The sequence below is a fragment of the Oncorhynchus keta genome, chromosome 21, assembly GCF_023373465.1.
Source record: "Oncorhynchus keta strain PuntledgeMale-10-30-2019 chromosome 21, Oket_V2, whole genome shotgun sequence".
Classification (NCBI taxonomy): domain Eukaryota; kingdom Metazoa; phylum Chordata; class Actinopteri; order Salmoniformes; family Salmonidae; genus Oncorhynchus; species Oncorhynchus keta.
Window position 1 is genome coordinate 11,067,444 of NC_068441.1, and position 22,771 is coordinate 11,090,214.

Below are 22,771 nucleotides of genomic sequence, written 5' to 3' on the forward strand. Positions count from 1 at the left end.
AATATGAACAGCTTGATCTAATGATAATCACTAGCTTACTCTCAATATGGCATTTCACCTTTGAATCATTTTCCATACTCATGGCTAGGGACATTTCGATACCTTTCTGTTGCAATTAATAACAAACCTCATATCTGCAGAGGTTTGCCTCACTGATTTGACATTTATTGGATAATGCAAAGAACAGCATGTGTCAGAATGGCTACAAAGGATTTCCAAGTTCATCATCAGTCCAGTCAGCCAGTTACTGCTCATGTTGAATGGATCCCAGCTGGGAAGCACTATCGGAAATGGACCATCTTAGACACCTGCACTCATGTTATGCTATACTAAAACTTTCACACGGCACTTGTACGGTGCTTGACATCTGCAACTGGTCTCGCAATTTAGCCATGGTCACTGCACAGTCTGTCAGAGGCTCAATTTGCTAAATCTATTCATTACAAATTAAAGATGTCAAGAATTTATAGATTCATGGCGTTAAATCCAAACATGAGAACCAGGCTTGTGCCAAACCCTGCCTGATCCCTCCTATAGCGACTTGTCCAAAATCAACAGGCAGTGGGGATGCTTCCTGGGGCCTCCTGTTCAGGGTAGACAGAGCTTGTTATTACACTGGGTTCTGGGAACACAGGAAGCCTCTTGAAACATTACCACAGTACACCTAAATGAGAAATGTATGTTGAAAAGTGACTGTCAGCAGGGTGAACATAGTGACGGATACAACTTAAGTCAAGGACGTTTGAGGAAAAAAAAAAGCCCTTTGGTGCAAAGCCACAATAATAACAATTGTCACAATAACACAAAATAGACCCAGTGTGTAGAGTTGGAGTTTTATTTTCAATATACAATGAGCATAAAACATGATTGAGGCTATGACAGGAAAGGAAGTTACCTGCTACAAACACCAACTTTCCTCTTGAGACATGAGTGGAATAAAATGAATGGATAATTCACATTGAAACTCCTGTTAACTTTCTTTCTCAGTCTTTACACAAAAATGACTGCCTAAAATTGTAACATTTTTGGCAAAGTTGATATCCCTCACACCCTTTAACAAAATAAAAAACATTTTCCATTAACTTAAAATACATTAAAATATTATTCTTTTCAAGTAACAGATAAGGGAGTTTTGTTCCCCCTCTCGGAAACAATCATAAATGATTAAATTAAAACCAGAGCGAGACAGGGCTATGCAGAAAGATTCAGAGAATGCTGGCAACACAAGGGGAGAAAAATAAAAATCAGTTCACATTGAAAATAAGTCCCTGATAGATACTGTAAAACAAATGATTCACATTCAGCTTGCTTAGGTAAATATTGACATGGGTTTAGCATTTCCCCCCTTGCTTGTCAAAGCATTCTCATTCATGGTACACAATCAGCATAGTCTAATTTAAAACATCACACTCACCCAAACACTTTCATGCCCCCCCCACAACTCTCATACCTAAGAGCTCACATTTCATTTTCTCAAAAGGCGCATGGGTGTACATAAGGAATTCATTTCATGATTTTACTTTCTTCTATTAAAATATAGAATCCATTAATATGGGAGGGCTAAAAATACAGACCAAATGAAAAATAAAAAACAATGGAATACACGAAGCAGTCGTTTTTGTTGTTGAATACAGTAGATATAGGACCCCAGAGTTCAAAGTTCAGACATCTTCAGGTCGTGCATGTGGCAGAAGACGAAGAGAACCAAAAAGGCAAAAAAGCTCATCCACTGGTTCTCATCCAATCATTGGGATTACCGTTTCACCTTTGGGTGTGGGTATAGTTCAGCCATCGACTCGGACCTTCAAAGACAATCCCACCTCGTCCTCCCATCTGTAATGGCCTATACATCCTGACCCCTGCTCAGTCCTTCCTCACCATGCTTGTTGAGTGCACACCTTTTCCCTTGTCAGGCTGGCCATCGGGTGTAATCAGTTAAGATAGAAACATGTATCCAATAAAAATAAAAATCGCATAATTAAAATCGCAAACATGATTTAAAATTCATAGTCATCCTCCGCCATGTCGATAGCCCAGGCAAACTTCTCACGCTGTGTTTTGTTGTAGATCTTCTCGATAGGGATACCCCACTTCTTACACCTAGGAAGATGGCAGAAGGATATTAGAGCGATCAACACTGCAGGAGTTCACTCCCTCAACACCAAACCCATCAACTCACTACTTTTAACTAATCTAAGACACAGCCACATGAGTCAACATTTACTCGCAGAACAGTGGGTGCAGATCAAGGGGCAAGCAACGGCGGGTGTACGACGTTGTGCATGTTTGTTAACAAGTTTGCGGCCGTGTCTCACCAGGCCACAGAGATGCGCGGGTCCAAGTAGTTGAGTTTGGAGGTGCCTAGAGCGATCTGCTTGTTCTCCTCGCGGTCCGTCGCCTGCACCTCTAGCTTCATCAGCTGCTCCTCTAGCCTCTCCACAGCCTTCTTCTTGGTCTCCACGGCTCTGGGGGAGCAAGGGAGGGAACCGGCTACATCTCCATTCCAGCACAAAAGTACCCGTGGATGCCTGCTTATCTTCATACTTACTTTTTGAACTTCTCTTCTCGCCGTACTTTGAGGTCAGCCTTGGCGCTCTTCACGTCCCTCTTTGCGTCCGAGAGTTGGTCCTTCTTTGCATCAATCTAATAGAATTATTATCAACGTTAACAATCTTGAAGTAAACGCCATGTACAACTGGATTATTATTATGTGCCTATAAAAGACTGATATTCCAGAGACAAGTACTCCCAAAATAACCAAGGGCAGAGTATGCATCCATCTGACAAACACTTAAAAACAAATCAAACATCCTAAACAAAAGCCACAGTCTTTGGCAAAGCGCCATTAGAATAGCCGTGTGCCCCCCCCCCCGTGCCTCACTTTAGTCTGGAGGTTCTGCATAGACTTCTCAAAGGTCTTGGGTTGGGCCCTCTGATGGTTACACAGAATGGCCACAGCTCTGTTGGCCCGGTTGTACGATAGGATCTTGGCTGGAAGGTTCTCATCAGCTACAAGTAGAGGAGAAAATTGACATTGTTACAACAGTTGCTATAAACTTTACACCGTATTACAAGTGACCAGCTGCACACATATCTACAACATTCCGGAGCTCTCATGTCTTCCATGAAGCTCGCAGGTCCCACCTCAGGTCATAGCAATTCAAAGTGTGTTTTGGGCAGGTTGTGCATTCTCAGACCCTCCGCCACGGGTATGCTCACGGCCTTGATGACTTACGGCTGGTGAGCTCCTTCAGCTGCTGCTGAAGGGTGATGGAGGCGTTGTAGGTACGGAACACTTTAGCTGTCAGGCCATCCATCAGCTCCTGGAGGTGCTTGTTCAGAATGGAGGTCTGGAGAGATGGAGAGAACACCACCATGAGAAAATATGACAAGATTACAAGAGGGGCAGAATTACGAGAAAACATCCAATTCCCACACGCGTCTTAGTGCATTCACACTCCAGCGACGTCAAATAAATACACTGCAATTCACAAATGTGTAATAAAAGTCCTTCCTCACGAAATTCTTGTTTCGTTCTTACATTGAGCCGGTCAAAGAGGTCGTCCTCTGGCTGCTTGTTCTCCATGAACAGCTGCAGGTTCTTGAAAACCTAATAAAAAAAAGGACAGAATATTTACAACTCGTAACAATCACAGGGAGCAAGCATTCTCTGGACCGGAATCTGGAAACCATTGTAGTTCAACTACAGGGGGAAAAAAAGACAGAAAATGTTCTGAACTAAAAGCAAATTCTTGAAGTCCTTACCCGCTTCTCCACTGGGACTTTGTTGTAGTAGCGGATGGAGTCTTTACCCAGAAAGTCAAACTCTACCACAAAATCCTGGCCATCCTTCTCGGGGTACAGGTTGATGTGTTCCACCCTGAGGGAGCAGCAGCCCACTGTGTCCGCCGACTCCCCTTCCTCCTTCTCGTTACCTGCTCTCAGAGCCAACTGGGGCACAGCACCACAGGGAACAGGTTACAACCGAACTTGGAACTCTGTGTGAGTGAGTAGAGCAGCAGTCTAACCTTGTCGATGAAGTAGAGTGCCACGGCTCTCTGTCGGACTCTCATCTCCTTGGACTTCCAGTCCTCACGGTACTGGTTCCTCAGCCGTTCCACACACTTCTTCAGATTTCGGGCCGTCTCATACTTCTGCCAGTCCTTTTCTCCCTGCGAACCAACAAACAACCATGAATTGTTGCTAGATTGATTAATCAAATTGGCCTACATGGCCATCAGTAAATGCAATGTCCTACACAAAAAACCATACTCCAGCGCTAGGCCTATACAGGCTACTTGTTGTAGATTTATTCACCGCAAATGGCACACCCCGCTCGCGCACCAGAACTATATACTAAACTCAGCAAAAAAATAAACGTCCTCACTGTCAACTGAGTTTATTTTCAGCAAATGTGTAAATATTTGTATGAACATAAGATTCAACAACTAAGACAAACTGAACAAGTTCCAGACATGTATGTGACTAACAGAAATGGGTCAAAATCAAAAGTCAGTCAGTATCTGGTGTGGCCACCAGCTGCATTAAGTACTGCAGTGCATCTCCTCATTGACTGCACCAGATTTTCCAGTTCTTGCTGTGAGATGTCACCCCACTCTTCCACAAAGGCACCTGTAAGTTCCCAGACATTTCTTGGAGGGGGCTAGCCATCACCCACCGATCCAACAGGTCCCAGACGTGCTCAATGGGATTGAGATCTGGGCTCGTCACTGGCCATGGCAGAACACTGACATTTCAGTCTTGCAGGAAATAAGCCATACTGCTCATTCTGTGTGTGGTGGCATTGTCATGCTGGAGGGTCATGTCAAGATGAGCCTGCAGGAAGAGTACCACATGAGGGAGGAGGATGTCTTCCCTGTAAACGCACAGCGTTGAGATGGACTGAGCTTGATGTCATTGCAGGCAGATGCGACACAATACCCCAGACCATGACGGACCCTCCACCTCGATCCCGCTCCAAAGTACAGGCCTCGGTGTAACGCTCATTCCTTCGACAATAAACACGAAACCGACCTTCACCCCTGGTGAGACAAAACCGCGACTCGACTTGCCAGTCCTGTCTGGTCCAGCAATGGTGGGTGTGTGCCGATATCGGCAACGTTGTTGCCGGTGATGTCTGGTGAGGACCTTACAACAGGCCTACAAGCCCCCAGTGCAGCCTCTCTCAGCCTATTGGGGACTTTCTGAACACTGGAGGGATTGTGCATTCCTGGTTTAACTCTGGCAATTGTTGCCATCCGGTACCTGTCCCGCAGGTGTGACCTTCGGATGTACCGATCCTGTGCGGGTGTTACACGTGGTCTGCCACCGAGGATGATCAGCTATCTGTCCGGTCTCCCTGTAGCGCTGTCTTAGGCGTTTCACAGTACGGACATTGCAATTTATTGCCCTGGCCACATCTGCAGTCCTCATGCCTCCTTGCAGCATTCCTAAGGCACGTTCACACAGATGAGCAGGGACCCTGGGCATCTTTCTTTTGGTGTTTCAGAGTCAGTAGAATGGCCTCTTTAGTGTCCAAAGTTTTCATAACTGACCTTAATTGCCTACTGTCTAAGCTGTTAGTGATGAACATGCACCTGTGGAAAGGTTATGGTTCATTGAATGCATGGGAAACAGTGTCTAAACCCTTTACAATGAAGATCTGGGAAGTTATTTGGATTTTTACAAATTATCTTTGAAAGACGGGGTCCTGAAAAAGGGGCGTTTCTTTTTTTGCTGAGTTTACACGCACACAGACTCTTGACACTCAGGAAAGGGAGTAGACTTGCAAGGAGCCAAGGAATCAATTATTTTGGAGTAGACCAATTACGTCATCGTCTTTAACTCCGGAAAAGTGGCAGAGAAAGGTAAGCGATAGCAGTAAAGTCCAGTATGGCAATACTTGTAGAAAGTTAAGGAAATTCAAACTTTGGAATTGAGGTACAGTAATGGTGGTAGAGATGATGCTTAACCATCAGGTTAGGGACACACTGTGAAACCCAAAAACATGGAATTGTTTTAAAGTCATACCAAGGACAATTTGGCTATTTGATTTGTAATGAAGGCACCTAGAAGTATAAGACAATATATAAAAACATGATTTGATGAAAATGTGTTTGGCCTTAACTATTAGTCCATAAACGCATTGAATAACATTCACTACATGGAACAGATCCACCCCAACATTTTTGGGAAGTTTTCTTAAGTGTATCCTATCAGAGATAAACAATAAGCATTTGTTAAAAAGAATATAAATAATTTAACCCCTTATTATTGGCACTAAGCAGTGTCCATATATACTTCCATAAAATGTTTCAACAGGTACCTTCAGACAAGTCTGGGCATCGCAGAGCAAAACAACCGACATGTACGTACGTGTCCGTGAGATTCACCTTTCCACAGAGGTGAATGTTATTGTGTAGCCAAAATGTTTGGATGTTAGACAGAAGTTGGCTGATCAGCTGTACTGACTTCAGATGAGTAAAATACAGACAGAATACCATTGTGAGAGTCATCTTTCTATAAAGGGGTCATAGTTTGTAGGCCAAACTGTTCGGACGCTACAGACAATTGTGATTAGGCCGATTTTTGGGATGTCTCATGGTCTGACCAACACCGCTGTTGCATTCGTCGCAGATGAAGTGCGACACAGGCGGATGCAATGGAAGACTCATCTAATGCAAAAAATAAAAACACTGCTAAAACAGATTATTTTGCAGATGTGATTGTGCTATTAGATTCACTGGGGGGCACGGACTTCGACCTTACATGGAACCCAAACCTGCTGCACACGTGTGCCATCGTGCATAAATGTATTTTGTCCCCCTACACCAAACAAGATCACGACACGCAGGTTAAAATATCAAAACAAACTCTGAACCAATTATATTAATTTGGGGACAGGTCGAAAAGCATTAAACATGTATGGCAATTTAGCTAGTTAACTTGCTAGCCAATCTGTCCCATTTAGCTAGCTTTGTTGCTTGCTAATTTGTCCTTGGATATAAACATAGAGTTGTTATTTTACCTGAAATGCCCTCGACTCTGACAATTAATCCACACAAAAACAGCCAACCGAATCGTTTCTAGTCATCTCGCCTCCTTCCAGGCATTTATATGGTGATCCATCTACACTTTCATAGTATTACCACGACAACCGGCAAAACAGTTTCTTTCAATCACCCATGTGGGTACCTGCTTCTTTCTATAAACCAATGAGAGGCAGGACTTGCAGCGCAATCTGGGTCAGAAAAAGGAGTTCTATCTTCGCCTTTGGCATCGCATACGCTCGTTGGGTGCAATAATTGAATAACATGGATTTCGAAATGTATTTTGTGATGCTCGCTCCCGCAACGTGTCCAGTCTGGTCAGCATGTTAGGGAGTTAATGAAAACCTAGTCTAATAGGCTGACCACACCGCTAACGTCTCGTGCTCTGCAAAATAAATGTAGGAATATATGTTATTCCATTATAAATAGGACAAATTAGCAAGCAAGTGCAAGCTAAAACCAGCTAAATTGGCAAAAATGTTTAATGCTTTTCGACCTGTCCCCAAATTAATATAATTGGTTCAGAGTTTGTTTTGATATTTTAACCTGCGTGTCGTGATCGCGTTTGGTGTAGGGGGGCAAAATTAGTGTACAGTGGGGGCAAAAAGTATTTAGTCAGCCACCAATTGTGCAAGTTCTCCCACTTAAAAAGATGAGGCCTGTAATTTTTATCATAGGTACACTTCAACTATGACAGACAAGATAAGATTTTTCCCTCCAGAAAATCACATTGTAGGTTTAATGAATTTATTTGCAAATTATGGTGGAAAATAAGTATTTGGTCAATAAAAGTTTCTCAATACTTTGTTGGCAATGACAGAGTTAAAACGTCTTCAAGGTTTTCACACTGTTGCTGGTATTTTGGCCCATTCCTCCATGCAGATCTCCTCTAGAGCAGTGATGTTTTGGGGCTGTTGCTGGGCAACATGGACATTCAACTCCCTCCAAAGATTTTCTATGGGGTTGACATCTGGAGACTGGCTAGGCCACTCCAGGTCCTTGAAATGCTTCTTACGAAGCCACTCCTTCGTTGCTCAGGCGGTGTGTTTGGGATCATTATCATGCTGAAAGACCCGGCCACGTTTCATCTTCAATGCCCTTGCTGATGGGAGGTTCACTCAATCTCACGATACATGGCCCGATTTATTCTTTCCTTTACACGGATCAGTCATCCTGGTCCCTTTGCAGAAAAACAGCCCCAAAGCATGATTTTCCCACCCCCATGCTTCACAGTAGGCATGGTGTTCTTTGGATGCAACTCAGCATTCTTTGTCCTCCAAACACGAGTTAAACTTAACAAAAAGTTATATTTTGGTTTCATCTGACCATATGACATTCTCCCAATCTTCTTCTGGATCATCCAAATGCTCTCTAGCAAACTTCAGACGGGCCTGGACATGTACTGGTTTAAGCAGGGGGACACGTCTGGCACTGCAGGATTTGAGTCCCTGGCGCCGTAGTGTGTTACTGATGGTAGACTTTGTTACTTTGTTCCCAGCTCTCTGCAGATGCTTCACTAGGTCCCCCCGTGTGGTTCTGGGATTTTTGCTCACCGTTCTTGTGATAATTTTGACCCCACGGGGTGAGATCTTGCGTGGAGCCCCAGATCGAGGGAAATTATCAGTGGTCTTATATGTCTTCCATTTCCTAATAATTGCTCCCACAGTTGATTTCTTCAAACCAAGCTGCTTACCTATTGCAGATTCAGTCTTCCCAGCCTGGTGCAGTTCTACAATTGTTTCTGGTGTCCTTTGACAGCTCTTTGATCTTGGCCATAGTGGAGTTTGGAGTGTGACTGTTTGAGGTTGTGGACAGGTGTCTTTTATACTGATAACAAGTTCAAACAGGTGCCATTAATACAGATAACAAGTGGAGGACAGAGGAGCCTCTTAAAGAAGAAGTTACAGGTCTGTGAGAGCCAGAAATCTTGCTTGTTTTGTAGGTGACCAAATACTTAGCAAATAAATTCTACAATGTGATTTTCTGGATTTCTCATTTTGTCTGTCGTAGTTTAAGTGTACCTATGATGAAAATTACAGGCCTCATCTTTTTAAGTGGGAAAACTTGCACAATTGGTGGCTGACAATACTTTTGCCCCACTGTATGCACGCTGACGCAAGCGCGCAGCCGGTTTTGGTTGTGTAATAATTAGAAACCAGAGAGGCAGTCGACCTTTAAATTACTATAGAGCGTCCACGAACATCCTTGTTTTGTAGGAATCTTGTCTGTCGCACAATAAAATTGCTCACCTGCTGTCGTATTCGCGTGGTTGTTGTCAACCAGAAACAGGGTACAGTCATTTTTTTAACTGATTCAGCAAAAATGGCGCTGAAACGGACACTACTTTTTCACTTTGAAAGAGGCTGTGTATGTTGGTTGGTGATACGGATTCGACTCGTCCTTGCACTTTGAAAAGCGTTGACGAGGTGAGTGAAATATTTAAAACAGCAGATGTGTTGTCGATGTTTGATGCTGTGAAACTTGGAATTAGCTCTCATATTAGCAAATCATGTCATGATAATTTGGTTGATACAGGCGGGCACATCAGCCCTTGAGCTCGAATGATTGCGCTCCGTCTCGTGGAAATAGCTGACTATATACACAGCAACTAACTAGTTGGGTTGTTTAACTAGCTAATCTGTCAGGCAAGAAATTGAGTAGCAGTAAATAGGGCTGCACTCAAAGCATCAGCCTCAGCTGTCACTTTCGAGCCATACAGACAACCAGCTAACTAGCAACCGAAATGAAGGCTAGAGTCAGTTATCAGTTGGGTTTAGGTTATGATTTGTTCATGTTTGCTTGGTGCAGATATTCATAGGCTGTACTTTGCCTCGTTTTCCTATTATTTGACAGTTTAGCTGTCATGTTAGGGTAGTAGATGTCAGCACAGTGGAGCTCATGAGTTGGTTATTTGTTTACATTAGCCAGCTAACAAGTTGCTTGTTTGGTCTCTTATTTTTTTTTTATCTAGGCAAGTCAGTTAAGAACAAATACTTATTTACAATGATGGCCTACCAAAAGACCTACTGCGGGGACGGGGCTGGGATTAAAAATAAAATATAGGACACATGACAACACTACATAGAGACTTAAGACAACCAAGCAAGGCAGCAACACATGGTAGCAGCCCAAAACGTGGTAAACATTGGGCAAAGACAACAGCACAAAGGGCAAGAAGGTAGAGACAATCAAGCAAAGCAGCCACAACTGTGTACATGATTGAGTCTGAAGAGATTGAGAATTGTCCAGTTTGAGTGTGTTGTTTCTACTGATGCAAGTCATTAGGAAACGGTCCCAGTTTCATAACTAATCAGCTAACATTGGTCAACTCTGGAGTTAGTCTGTCAAGGAAGAGTTGATGTGTGCGAGAGAGGAGAATGGGAGGAGTGTCACTATCACAATTTATTATGGAAACCCCTTATTAGGAAGGACAGTATGGTTGAGAAAAAGGAAGGAAGAAAGAGAGAGTGTGACAAGAGATTACCTTCCTGACCACAATTGTATCCTATTTGTTGCTCCTCTCCCTCTGTTCCTCAAGTTAAGTGAAAGTGAGGGAAGTGATGTGGAGAGTCAGGGCTCAACAGCAAAAGGCAGGGAGGAAGAGTTAGAGATGATTGGAGGGAGGGATAGAGATGTGGCGCAAGGAGGGAGAAGTGAAGCAAGGAAGAGGGAGTGAGGAACAAGAGGATGAAGCAGAGGGACTGCACACACGTGCGCCTGCCCTAAGTCTCCCCATTCACCCAGCATGGACCTAAAGTGACAGTGGCTTTGGAGTTTTTACCCCCTTTTTCGTAGGGGTAGTTAACATCTTGTCTCATCGCTACAACTCCCGTTGGGCTCGGGAGAGACTAAGGTCGAAAGTCACGCGTCCTCCGAAACACAACCGCACTGCTTCTTAACACAGTGGGCCTCCAACCCGGAAGCCAGCCGCACCAATGTGTAGGAGGAAACACCGTGCACCTGGCTACCTTGGCTAGCGCGCACTGCGCCCGGCTCGCCACAGGAGTCGCTGGTGCGCGATGAGACAAGTATATCCCTACTGGCCAAACCCTCCCTAACCTGGACAACGCTAGGCCAATTATGCGTCGTTCCCACAGAACTCCCAGTCACGGCCGGGTGCGAACTCAAGAGTCTCTGGTGGCACAGCTAGCGCTGCGATGCAGTGCCCTAGACCACTCTGCCACCTGGGAGGCTCCAGGTTGACCATCTTGACCAAACAATGTTTGAAGCACAGGCAGAAATTGGAATTATGCATTTTTGGGGATGCTCAACAATGCATACATTGTGGGGGACCCTGAAAAGGCCCCTTCCCAGAAACCGCAGGTGCTGGTCCCTGAAGGCCTTCAAAATGCAGCTTGTGCATTCAGTTTGATATGGCTATAGTGGCAGGAAAAGGAGAGCCAAGACTGGCACCAGGGTGTGTACCGAGTTGTAACTCAATTTGAAAGCAGGTGAAGTTTGAAGGAAGCAAGAAAGGGTGTTTGGGGTGTGTATCCAGAGTAGAGGTCGAGCGATTAATTAGGGACGATTTCAAGTTATCGAAAATCAGTATTTTTGGACACCAACTATTATTTTATTTGTTAAATATTTATTTAACTAGGCAAGTCAGTTAAGAACACATTCTTATTTTCAATGACGGCCTAGGAACGGTGGGTTAACTGCCTCGTTCAGGGGCAGAACAGATTTTCACCTTGTCAGCTCGGGGATCCAATCTTGCAACCTTACAGTTAACTAGTCCAACGCAATAACGACCTGCCTCTCTTTGCACTCCACAAGGAGACGGCTTACTACATTCGCGTAACAGGCAAAGTTGCTAGCTAGTTAAACTTATAAAAAAATCTATCTACACATGCGTTGCATATAATCTGACTGCGCATACAAGTATCTAAGTATCTGACTTAGCGGTGGTAGGCAGAAGCAGGCGCATAAACATTCAAACAGCACTTGTGCGCTTTGCCAGCAGCTCTTCATTGTGCGTCAAGCATTGCGCTGTTTATGACTTCAAGCTATAATGTTAACACTGGCAATACTAAAGTGCCTATAAGAACATCCAAAAGTCAAAGGTTAATGAAATACAAGTGGAATAGTCCTATAATACCTACAACCTAAAACTTCTTACCTGGAAATATTGAAGACTCATGTTAAAGGAACCACCAGCTTTCATATGTTCTGAGCAAGGAACTAAAACGTTAGCTTTCTTACATAGCACATACTGCACTTTTACTTTCTTCAACACTTTGTTTTTGCATTATTTAAACCAAATTGAACACGTTTCATTTATGAGGCTAAGTTGATTTTATGGATGTATTATATTAAGTTAATAAGTGTTAATTAATTATTGTTGTAATTGTCATTATTACAAATAAAACATTTAAAAAAAAAATAATAATAATCCGATTAATCGGTATCAGCTTTTTGGGTCCTCCAATAAATCGGTGTCGTTGAAAAAAAAAATCACTCTGTCGACCTCTAATCCAGAGTGAACACAGGGCAAAGAGTGAGATGTGTAGAAACCTCCTTTGGGTGCTCTAGGTGTTCTGTACCACGTGGGATGGGGGCGTGCTTCCAGAAGTTCCATGACATGTAGGCTAAATGCAAACACTAAAAGTGACTGAAATATGAAATTGGGACTACAAAATCGTGTCTCTGAACAGTTGTTTTGTATTGTCATCTGCCTCCACCTAATACATCTCACTGAATTGTGAAGTAGGCCACCATTTCAACATAGTCAGGCCTGGTCTGTACTAAATCTGGAAAAAGTTACCTACATTGTAGTTGTTTGCATTGTTACAGAAGTAAGAATCGTTGTCAATCAGCCTACTTTATGTAGGTTTTGAAATACTTTCTGAATATTGTTCTTTGGCCACATTGGATAATTGTATTATGTAAATAATATTTAAGTATAATATTATACTTGGTACATTGAGTGAGTCATTTAGTCAAATTTACAATTTAAATACTCAGTGGTTGTGAGTGTCTAGACAATGGAAGACAGTGTTATTCGTATTGACATGTGGCGTCATTAAAGATGTACTCTTTAAAAGTTAGCTAAAAACATGACTTTACAATGGAGGTAGACAGATTATCATTTTAACACCGATACTGATTGGAGGACCAAAGAAAGCCCATACCAATTAATTGGCTGATTTATATATTTGTAATAATGACAAAACGTTTATTCTTTCAGTGAAATACGGAACCGTTACGCATTTTATTGAATGGGTGGCAACCAAGTCTAAATATTACTGTTACATTGCACAACCTCCAATGTCATAATTATGTACAATTCTGGCAAATTAATTACTGTCTTTGTTAGGAAGAAATGGTCGTCACAGTTCACAACGAGCCAGGCTGGCCTAACTGCTGCATATACCCTGACTCGGCTTACACTGAACACAAGAGAAGTGACACAATTTCCCTAATTAATATTGCCCGCTAACATTAATTTCTTTGAACTAAATATGCAGGTTAATATATACTTGTGTATTGATTTTAAGAAAAGCATTGATGTTTATGGTTAGGTACATTGGTGCTACCATTGCGCTTTTGTTAAATCGTCACCCGTTTGGCAAAGTAGGCTGTGATTCGATGATAATTTAAAAGGCACCACATTGATTATATGCAACGCAGGACAAGCTAGATAACTACACATGGTTGATATTACCAGTTTAACTAGTGACTATTTTAAGATTGTTTTTGTTTTTTTATAAATTTAATGCTAGCTAGCAACCTACTTTGGCTCCTTGCTGCACTCTCGTAACAGGTGGTCAGCCTGTTAGTCTAATCAACCATGCCGATTAATCGGTCGACCTCTAGTTTACAAGTTATGCCCGTTTGAAATGTGAGAAAATTTGTTCTTAAATTCTCAGTAATCTACAGCAGCATTCTAGAATTATTTGGTCTAAAGGGTTAAACATTAAAATGTTTCCATTTGTCACATCCCTAGTGTTTTGGATGCAGTCAAGCCCTGGCCATTGGCATCTCAAGTGAGAGTATATTAAACGACTAAAGTACCCAGATATCTCTGCATCCACTATGAGCCATAATGAAGATGCCACTACTAGTCAACCTACCTTGATTCTGGAGCTGGGGTTCAGCATGATGTACTTGATAGCGCCTTGGATGTTCTCGGTCCACGACACCAGCCAGGTCACCTTGTTGTCATGACGCACCTCCTTCCATTTGGTGCCAGGGGGAGGCTTGGGGTGCTTGGAGCCCCTGTGGAAGAGACAGACAAAGTGGGTGAGTGAGAGCAAGTCTTCAGATGCACAAATCAGGTCCAAACAAGCAGTCCATGTGTCAAAGTAATCCAGAAAATGCTTGTAGAAAACAAAGCCTTTTCTATCAATATGTTCATATTGCCACCTGCAACCAGGACCCTCTCACTCACTTGCTGCAGTTGATGATGATGTCCTCAGGGCGGATGCGGCGCTTCAGCATGCCCATCTTGGGGTGGTCTCCTCGGCCACGGAATAGACCCGGGGGCTCAATGCGAAAGTTAGCGATGCGCTCCTTGTGGTTATCCATGATGCAGAAGCCATACTCCTGGAGGAGGCGCTCGTTCTCCACTTTGATTTTCTACAATAAGCAGAGAACCAGAGTCAAACCAGTTAGATCTGGTACAGTCAGTAGCACCCAGTACCAGCCTGAAGATACTATGTATTACCATTCTCTGCCGCCTCGGGTAGAACTATTGGACAGTCGTGTTTAAAAAAATAAAGTATTGTTCTAGCTCACCAGTTTATCATCTTTAGTCATGGCCTTTCTGGCCTCAGACTGAGCCTTGAAGTATTCCCCCATCTCATTGAAGTTACACTTCTTCAGGTCTGTAATCTTAGACTTCTCCTCAGAGGTCATTTCCTGTAGGAGAGGGGACGAAGTTAGACAAGTCATGAATTACTATACAATTAAAACCAATGAGATTTTTAATAAGCAGGTAATTTGCAAACCTTAAGTATACAGCCTTGAACATCCCCTACCTTTCTCCAATCTTTGAAGAAGTTTTTCCGGAAGGCGTCCTTGGTAGTGTACTCATGGTCCAGCATTTTGGCAAAGAAGGTGGCTACCTCCTCAGCTTCTGTGCTGAGCTTTATCTGCTTCCCTATATAGATTTCAACAGACTTGTTAAATCAGCCAATCCCACGATTTCCACTGAGCAACTTAATCACGTAGACCAAGTGTCATAAAATTAGTAGCACTTTAGTATTAATCTTACCATCATAGAAAAATCTGACATTGCTGGGAAGAGGTTCATAAGGTGCTGCCATGACTGGGCCTTTATGTTCCAGAAAACTCCATTTGGAACCATCTGTTGCCCTCTCCTCTTCCCACCTGTAGTCCAACCGGGTACAATGTAGATTGGTGAGAAGGAAATGATTGATGCACAAATTACTTGTCCAACAAAGATACACAGAACATCCATATTTGAGCATTCCATAACAAAGCACCACTCAGTCAGTGTGCCTTCACAACAAGTCTGTAGCAACACAGCTGGCGGGCAACTATGAAACTCACCACTTCCACTTCTCCTCAGGCTCCTTCTTTGCTTTCTTTTTCCCATCAGCAACATCCCCTTTCTTGTTTTTGTGTGTCTTTTTAGGCTTGATGTCCTTTACAATAAATAAACAGAAGAAACGCTTGAGTCTTTCTCTCAAGGGATCATTGAAATAGAGCCAATATTAATCTGAACATTTCCCATACCTCATCTTGTTTCCTCTTCTTTGCCTTCTTGTCCACTTTGTCATTTTCAAGTTTAATTTTTTTGGGTTTGAATTCAGTTCTGGGGAAAAAAAGAACACAAAACCTTATGATGAGTCCGGAATGCAATGGTAGATTCAACAACGATATTGGTCTTCTCTACACCAAAAGGAAGCTGGGGAGTTCTTGCAAAGCCAACAATGACCAAACATTAGATTTCCCAACATAATTAGGACAAACCAGATGTGGTTGGTCAAAACATGGCAACTAAAACTAAAAATCTTCATTGTACAAATACAACAGGGCCAAAGGAATAAAAATGGGCCAGCTGACAGAAGTCAGTCCAGATCTACTTACTCATCATGGTCACGCTCTCTCTTCAGGGACTTGGGAGAGTGGTAGACGTCATCATTGTTCGGCTCAGACTTAATGCGAGGAGGGCTGGTGATAGAAATCAAACATGTAGTTTCATTGTGCATTTTGAAGTCAGATATGTAACCAGCAATTGTATACAGCAGAAATGTACAATACCAACTAAAAACTTACCTGGAAAAGCCATTCTCTTTTTCCTTCTTCGGCTTGATCTGCAAGATGACAACAAAGAATTAAAACATGCATATTGCTGATCACTATAAATTACGGTTTGCACTGAAGGTGAGACTGGACAATTTTTTGACATACTGATTGGCACATTAAACCAAAATGATAGCAATGCAGCCATCTCTATGGGACAATTAGCACCCTCACCTCCTTCCTCTTGTCTTTTTCCCTATGTCGGTCTGTGCTGCCATCTTTGTGCTTAATTCTCTCCTTATCCTTTTCTCCGTGCTTCTTTTCAGAGAATTCCTTATGGTCACTGGAATTTGACAGATTATAAAAACATTCCACCAGGATCAGTTACTAGACCTAAATACCAATAGGGAAATCGACTAACTAGAGAATGTTTAGGATTTACTAGACTAGAGCAACAAATAGTGACTCTTGCCCTATGCTCATTCATGCACAACCTGCTTAAGACACATGACCATACAAACACCAACGTTAAAGAGCTCGTCAAAGCAAATGTTTGGGTGTCAGATTACTGCCCCAGCGCACTAGATTTCACCTTCCATTACTAGACACTCATTTACCTATGCAACCCTGCTTAAGAGTGGTGACTCATACCTGTTTCCATATTTTGAATTCTCACGCTCCTTATGGTCCTTGTGTTTGTGTTCTTTATCCTTGTACTTATCTTTATGCTTGTGAGAATCTGCAAAATATAAAATATAAAGAAAAAAAATAGCTAAATAATGATGACCATAGAGAGCAATGCTGTCTTTTTGTAGGCACCAACTCCACTATGGTTCATTACATAGAGCATATGGGGAAATAAATGGAGTTTTGGGATAAAAGCCGCACAGGCTTAGGAGACCTTAGTTTTGTTTTAATAAGAATCCCCAAATGTCACTGAATTTTGAAGCATTTGTATAATTAAAAAACAAAGGCCTTTGACTAAGGTCTCTCTAGCCCATGTTAACCCCTCAAATAAGATCAGAGGTTATCCCAAACCATATCCTTCCCCCAAAGGAATGGCTGAATAAACCAGAGGCAACTAATTTTCAGGTTTTAGGACTACGAGCTGGTGATCTCTATTGCCAAAGGAAAAGTACCCACCTTCTCCAACCCATCTCTAAACCCGGCAGGCCAAAACTAAAGATCAAAAAGACATCTACCGCACCAGGAACAGGTAAACGATACCACTCCGAACAAGTTTAGACAAGATTTCCATGACAAGATTTCCATGGTGAAAACTAAACAGGTAGTTCAAAATAAAGTCCCCAACAGGCAGTGTGAGAAAATAAATACACAAGTGCATAAAAAGACATGGGAAGATACTAGTGTTGTAATGTCTGAATGCATGACGAGATAGAGCGGGATCGTGCCTAAGCTCAGAGCCCTCATCCACCACCCAGGTGAGAATCTGAATACTGCCTGTCAGATTGTGTGGGCATGTGTCAACCGGAATAAAATGACTGGTTGGTACTGGTAGCATTTGGATTAGGGCCATCTTATCCCGTTAACTTGAGGTACATTTGCATTTTGGGGCCCTTGTTTATGACAGACCAAACACTATCAATAGAACACCCTTCACAAATTCAGGTCAGACTGAGGATTGGGAGTACTGTGGGCAGATGAAGTTATGAATTTGTGCTGTGGGAGAGGATATGCCTTACATGGTAAGACAGCTCCTCCTAGTGCACAGTGACAGCTAAGGTACATTTTTACTGGGACACAGCATCAACATGGGAAAAAAAGGTGAGCAAGACAAGTTAACAGGCCTCGTCTAGCTTCAATACTCATCTCATATGTATATACTTCATTCTATACTCTTCTGCTGTATCTTAGTCTATGCCGCTCTGATATTGCTTGTCCATATTTTATTATCCTTAATTCCAATCTCCTCTAGTTGACAGGCAGACACGGGCACTTGAGTCAAACGAGCTGACAGCCAAAGAAACTTAATACATTAAAAGACTTTCATGTATTGCCATCAAGGCATGTTTTGAAAAGGTGTGAGGCTTAAAAATAAGTGACTCGGTAACAAGGTTCTATACCCCACTGCAAGCTCCTGGTTCAGACACCAATAAACTAAACATCTCTGATCGTCAGATCATGAGAACAATATTGTATTTACAACCAAATAGGACACAAAGTTACCCTCGAGGCAAAAATAGTTAGAGATTGCAGAATGAATGTATGCTATAGTTCTTACAAGCTATAAAATGATCAAATTCTATCACAGTATTGGGGCAAGCACTTGCAGTGGCTTGCACCGTTTACAAATACCTAGTAATAGGATGAGGGTACATTACAGCTTTTCATGTAGATCTTAAATGCAATACATCAGTGCAAATCAAGGAATGAATCTACATTTGGAAAGTATTTAGACCTGGACTTCCTCCACATTTGTATTCAAAAATATCACATTTACGTAAGTAGTCGGACATTTTACCCAGTACTTTGTTGAGGCAGCGATTATAGCCTCGAGTCTTGCTGGGTATAATGTCACAAGTGTGGCACACCTGTATTTGGAGAGTTTCTCCCATTCTCTCAAGCTGTCACGTTGCTGCACAGCTAATTATTCGAGCGGGTTCAAGTCCAGGCTCTGGCTGGGCCACCCAAGGACATTCAGAGACATGTCCCGAAGCCACTCCTGTGTGGACTTGGCTGTGTGCTTAGGGTGGTTGTCCTGTTGGAAGGTGAACCTTTGACCAAGTCTGAGGTCTTGAGCAGGTATTCATCAAGGAGCTCTGTACTTTGCTCTGTTCGTCTTTGCCACGATCCCGACTAGTCTCCTAGTCCCTGCCACTAAAAATAATAATAAATACTCCCACGGCATGATGCTGCCACCACCATGCTTCACCGTAGGGATGGTGCTAGAGAATCTTGTCTCATGGTCTGTCTTTAGGTGCATTTTGGCAAACTCAAAGCAGGCTGTCATGTGCCTTTTACTGAAGAGTGGCTTCCATTTGGCCACAAAGGCCATAAAAGGCCTGATTGGTGGGGTACTGCAGAGATGGGAGAACCTTCCAGAAGGACAACCATCTCCACAGAGGACCTCTTTCAGAGTGACCATCAGATTCTTGGTCACCTCCCTGACAAAGGCCTTTCTCCCCGATTGCTAAGTTTGGCCAGGTGGCAAGCTCTAGGAAGAGTCTTGGTGGTTCCAAATTCCTTCCATTTAAGAATGGAGGCCATTGCGTTATTGGGGACCTTCAATACTGCCTACATGTTTTGGTAGCCTTTGAGATCTGTGACTCGACCTAATCCTGTCTCGGAGCTCTACATACAATTCCTTCTACCTCATGGCATGTTTTTTTTTGCTCTGACATGCACTGTCAACTCTGGGACCTTATCTAGACAGGCGTGCCTTTCCAAATCATGTCTAATTTTTTGAATTTCTCACCCCTAAAATTTCTAAAAAGCTGTTTTCGTTGTCATTGTTGGGTAGTGTGTAGATTCATTTTCTTTCAATGTTTCTCAATCAAAAAGAAAAAAGGCTGTAAAGTAAGAGGAAAAAGGCTGTTATGAGACATGCCACATTAGAAAATGGGGTCAATGCACTGTTCTAACAAGTTTACATCCGAATTGAGAGCAATGGCTTCTTTGCATGTCAAAACCCACACTCTATATGGACATAGAAGCTGACACTTAAGACTCCTTGGGAAAGATTATTGGTCAGTCAAAAGCTGTAGGATGTTGTGGCAGCCAACCATGATGTCCCAAGGCCTAGTAGTGGAACCCCTGTTCATAGGAAATACATTCTCCTATATTGACATGACTTGTTTGACATTGTTCAGGTAGAGAACCTTTCAGAAAAACAATTTTTACTTAGTGGCAAGGGGAAGCATGTAGCTTGTGAAACCCCCGAAAGGTCATTCATACTTGTTAAATACCACTGCTGGGTTTTTACTTGTTTTAGGTCGATCTCAGTAGCCATGTGGGTCAGGCCATGGCAACAAAGCTATCAATGAATTCAGTCCTAAAAAATATATATAACAGACATATGGTAGTAACATATGTACTGCTATAATATGTTGTACAAGAAGTCTGGAAAGGGTGTTACTTAAATACTTCATAGGTTTACAACTAGCTAAAGTAAATGTGCCTTTTTATGAAGAAACAGTAACTATCCATAATAAATTCAGGTAAGACTGTACCAGAATGCTGTTTAAGGTTAATTGGGCCATCAGACGATTGTACTACTTTCAGCACTGTGAATCATGTCTGATCCAAACGCTCCTGCGTGTTTCGCCTCCATATCACCGCCATCTGCACTTCAGCTATATTTTCTACAGTCAGAAAAAAGAAAATGGCGCAGAGACTAAGTCCTCAACCCCCAAACACTTACTTTCAGACCCGGAATGTGGCATTTTACGAAGGCCAACAACAAAATCAAATTTGACATACCAATAAAACACATCCAGGTCTTTATGAATCTATGTTCAGATCGAGATTATAAAATGTCTAAAAACTATTAAAGAGCCACCCATTTGAACAAAAGGCGCTTGTGAGTGAGGCAGAGGACTTAGTCTCTGGACGCCATTTCTGTCCTTTGCTAAACTATCTGTCTGGCTAGCGAACTAGCACATGCTAGCTAGCTAGTAAATAGATTCAGACAACTTTAAAATGTCCTCAAGATGCCATTCATTTAGCAATAGTCAAAGTACATACAGGCAAGATCACATATTAAAGTGCTAAATGGATCGCTAGCTAACTGTGCGGAGTCTGCGGACAGGTCAGAATTCGAAGGAGAAAAATCATTGACATTTTAGGTTGACACATCACACTTACCATTGACCCGAGAGCCGGAGTCGATCTGCAAATTTAAAAACAAAGATTGATCAGGTATCTTAGTTGATGGCTTTCTAGCTAGATATTTAACTTTGAACTTTGTCTAACAGCTAGCTAGCTAGCCTAACGGCAGCTATCTAGCAACCCTGATGTGATGGCTGGCCAGTGACTGGTCTTATAGGGCTTTCAACAGCAATTAGCTGCCTTAGCTTAGTTAGCTAAAGTTAGTTTACAATTGTGTGGACATAACGTTAACGAAATTGTGAAAATCACATAACAGGATTAAAAAGTACGACAACACGTAAATATTGCTGTCACGTTTGTAGCAACCAATTATATACAGTTCACAGCGATTAGCTAGCCAAGTTATCTAGCTAGGTCACTTGCTAACGTTAGCTAAGTTAGTGTAGCTGAGGCAAATAAAACAGCAAGCGGTTTTAATATCCTACACAACTGACACTGCAAAATATTCAAAATGTTACCTGGCTATCGTTGTGAGAATGATCTCCACTCATTTCCAATTCTTGATCTGTTAAAAACAATGTGTGAAACCTACAGGAAGAAAACGCCGGCGAATTGACACGGACAGTATGAAGAAAGGAACAGTTGTGCAAAAGATTTTAAGTCCGAGTTCTATGAAAGTGCGCATGCTCATGTCTTTTAAATGGGCGGGGAAACGCGTTGGCCAATTGTAGCCCCTCCCTCTAACAGTGTTCTTCGGTCCATGTCGTTTCCTCTGGTTTCCACAGAACATGCATACTACTGAAAACCAGCTAGAAGTAAGATGCCACACAGCGCACAACCAGTGGCGAGCCGTCATTCAGGGAAGGTGTTTTGAACCTCACATTTTTGGGTAAATTAAAAAAGTAATAATTATATTTTGGGGGGGCTTGCCTATTTTGCTTGTTATTTTGGCATTAATACGTGTCACATATCAGTTTGCAAACAATATAACAAGAAAAACATGGATTGAGTTAATAAAACAAAACACTGTTTTGCTTTCTTGAGTAATAAATGCAGGTGTTTCAGCCTAGCTCAGTGCTTTCTGTGGTGGTGGGGCAAGCCAGCAGAAAATACAGAGCGTTGCACATGATTGGCTCAGTTTTGTGTCATGATTGGCTCAGTTTTCTGTCATTCATGGGACAGTATGTCACCCCCAAGTCTAAGGTTAGAGCTCGAAAATTTTAGCCCCTTGTTTTCTGCCATAGAGTTATATTAGAAGTGCCCATCCAAGAAGGCTCACTGTCATTGGCCACAGATAGAATGACATCAAATCATGTTATATCTACAGTAGCTTTGATTGGACTGATCATGTCAACATCTTACTTTCAAAGTCTTAGCTAGCAGTCATCATCATAAATGAAGTTGACAATCTACTGTCAAATCCTTTTTAATCCTTGTCATTTGAAGAGAAATAATGAAGAAAATGTATAGATGAAACGTATCGGTGCTCATCGGCCATTGGACATAAAGATTACACAACAAATTGGAAATGGCAAATTCAACAATGAGTCGTTTGGAAGGAATCAGTGGCTAACTGCAAGCAGTGCAAAGCAATCAGTATCAGTAGACTGCTATTCAATGGAGTGGCTGTGTGTTTCTTTTCCGAGTTCCCACCATAAATCCATAGAATGCCAGACTTCGATGACAAATCGCCACGCCACCTTCATGTTTAAGTGAGCACATTA

The 22,771-nt window shown here is 42.3% G+C and overlaps 1 protein-coding gene across 1 annotated transcript; it reads right to left on the minus strand.

Moving 5' to 3' along the window:
• Positions 1–821: 821 nt before the first annotated feature.
• On the minus strand, positions 822–21,815 carry LOC118400111 (DNA topoisomerase 1-like). The gene is made up of 21 exons (XM_035796593.2): positions 21,566–21,815; positions 21,084–21,108; positions 16,911–16,998; positions 16,494–16,602; positions 16,293–16,330; positions 16,104–16,187; positions 15,750–15,828; positions 15,564–15,658; positions 15,265–15,380; positions 15,029–15,150; positions 14,787–14,909; positions 14,440–14,627; positions 14,123–14,267; positions 4,029–4,172; positions 3,766–3,951; positions 3,542–3,610; positions 3,236–3,350; positions 2,882–3,009; positions 2,549–2,643; positions 2,316–2,465; positions 822–2,100 (listed from the first exon to the last, which is right to left on the minus strand). Exons 1-21 carry the CDS (start codon positions 21,596–21,598, stop codon positions 1,998–2,000), a joined length of 2,235 nt encoding a protein of 744 aa, XP_035652486.1. The 5' UTR covers positions 21,599–21,815; the 3' UTR covers positions 822–1,997.
• Between the last annotated feature and the right edge of the window lie 956 nt (positions 21,816–22,771).

Bases quoted from the DNA above. Each gene is read 5' to 3' on its own strand.
- LOC118400111 (XM_035796593.2), bottom strand. From the start codon at position 21,598: ATGAGTGGAGATCATTCTCACAACGATAGCCAG. The intron at 15,381-15,563 runs GTGAGTTTCATA...GTTGGACTACAG, and splicing joins CCTGAGGAGAAGTGGAAGTG to GTGGGAAGAGGAGAGGGCAA. The intron at 14,628-14,786 runs GTGAGCTAGAAC...TGCTTATTGTAG, and splicing joins TGACTAAAGATGATAAACTG to AAAATCAAAGTGGAGAACGA.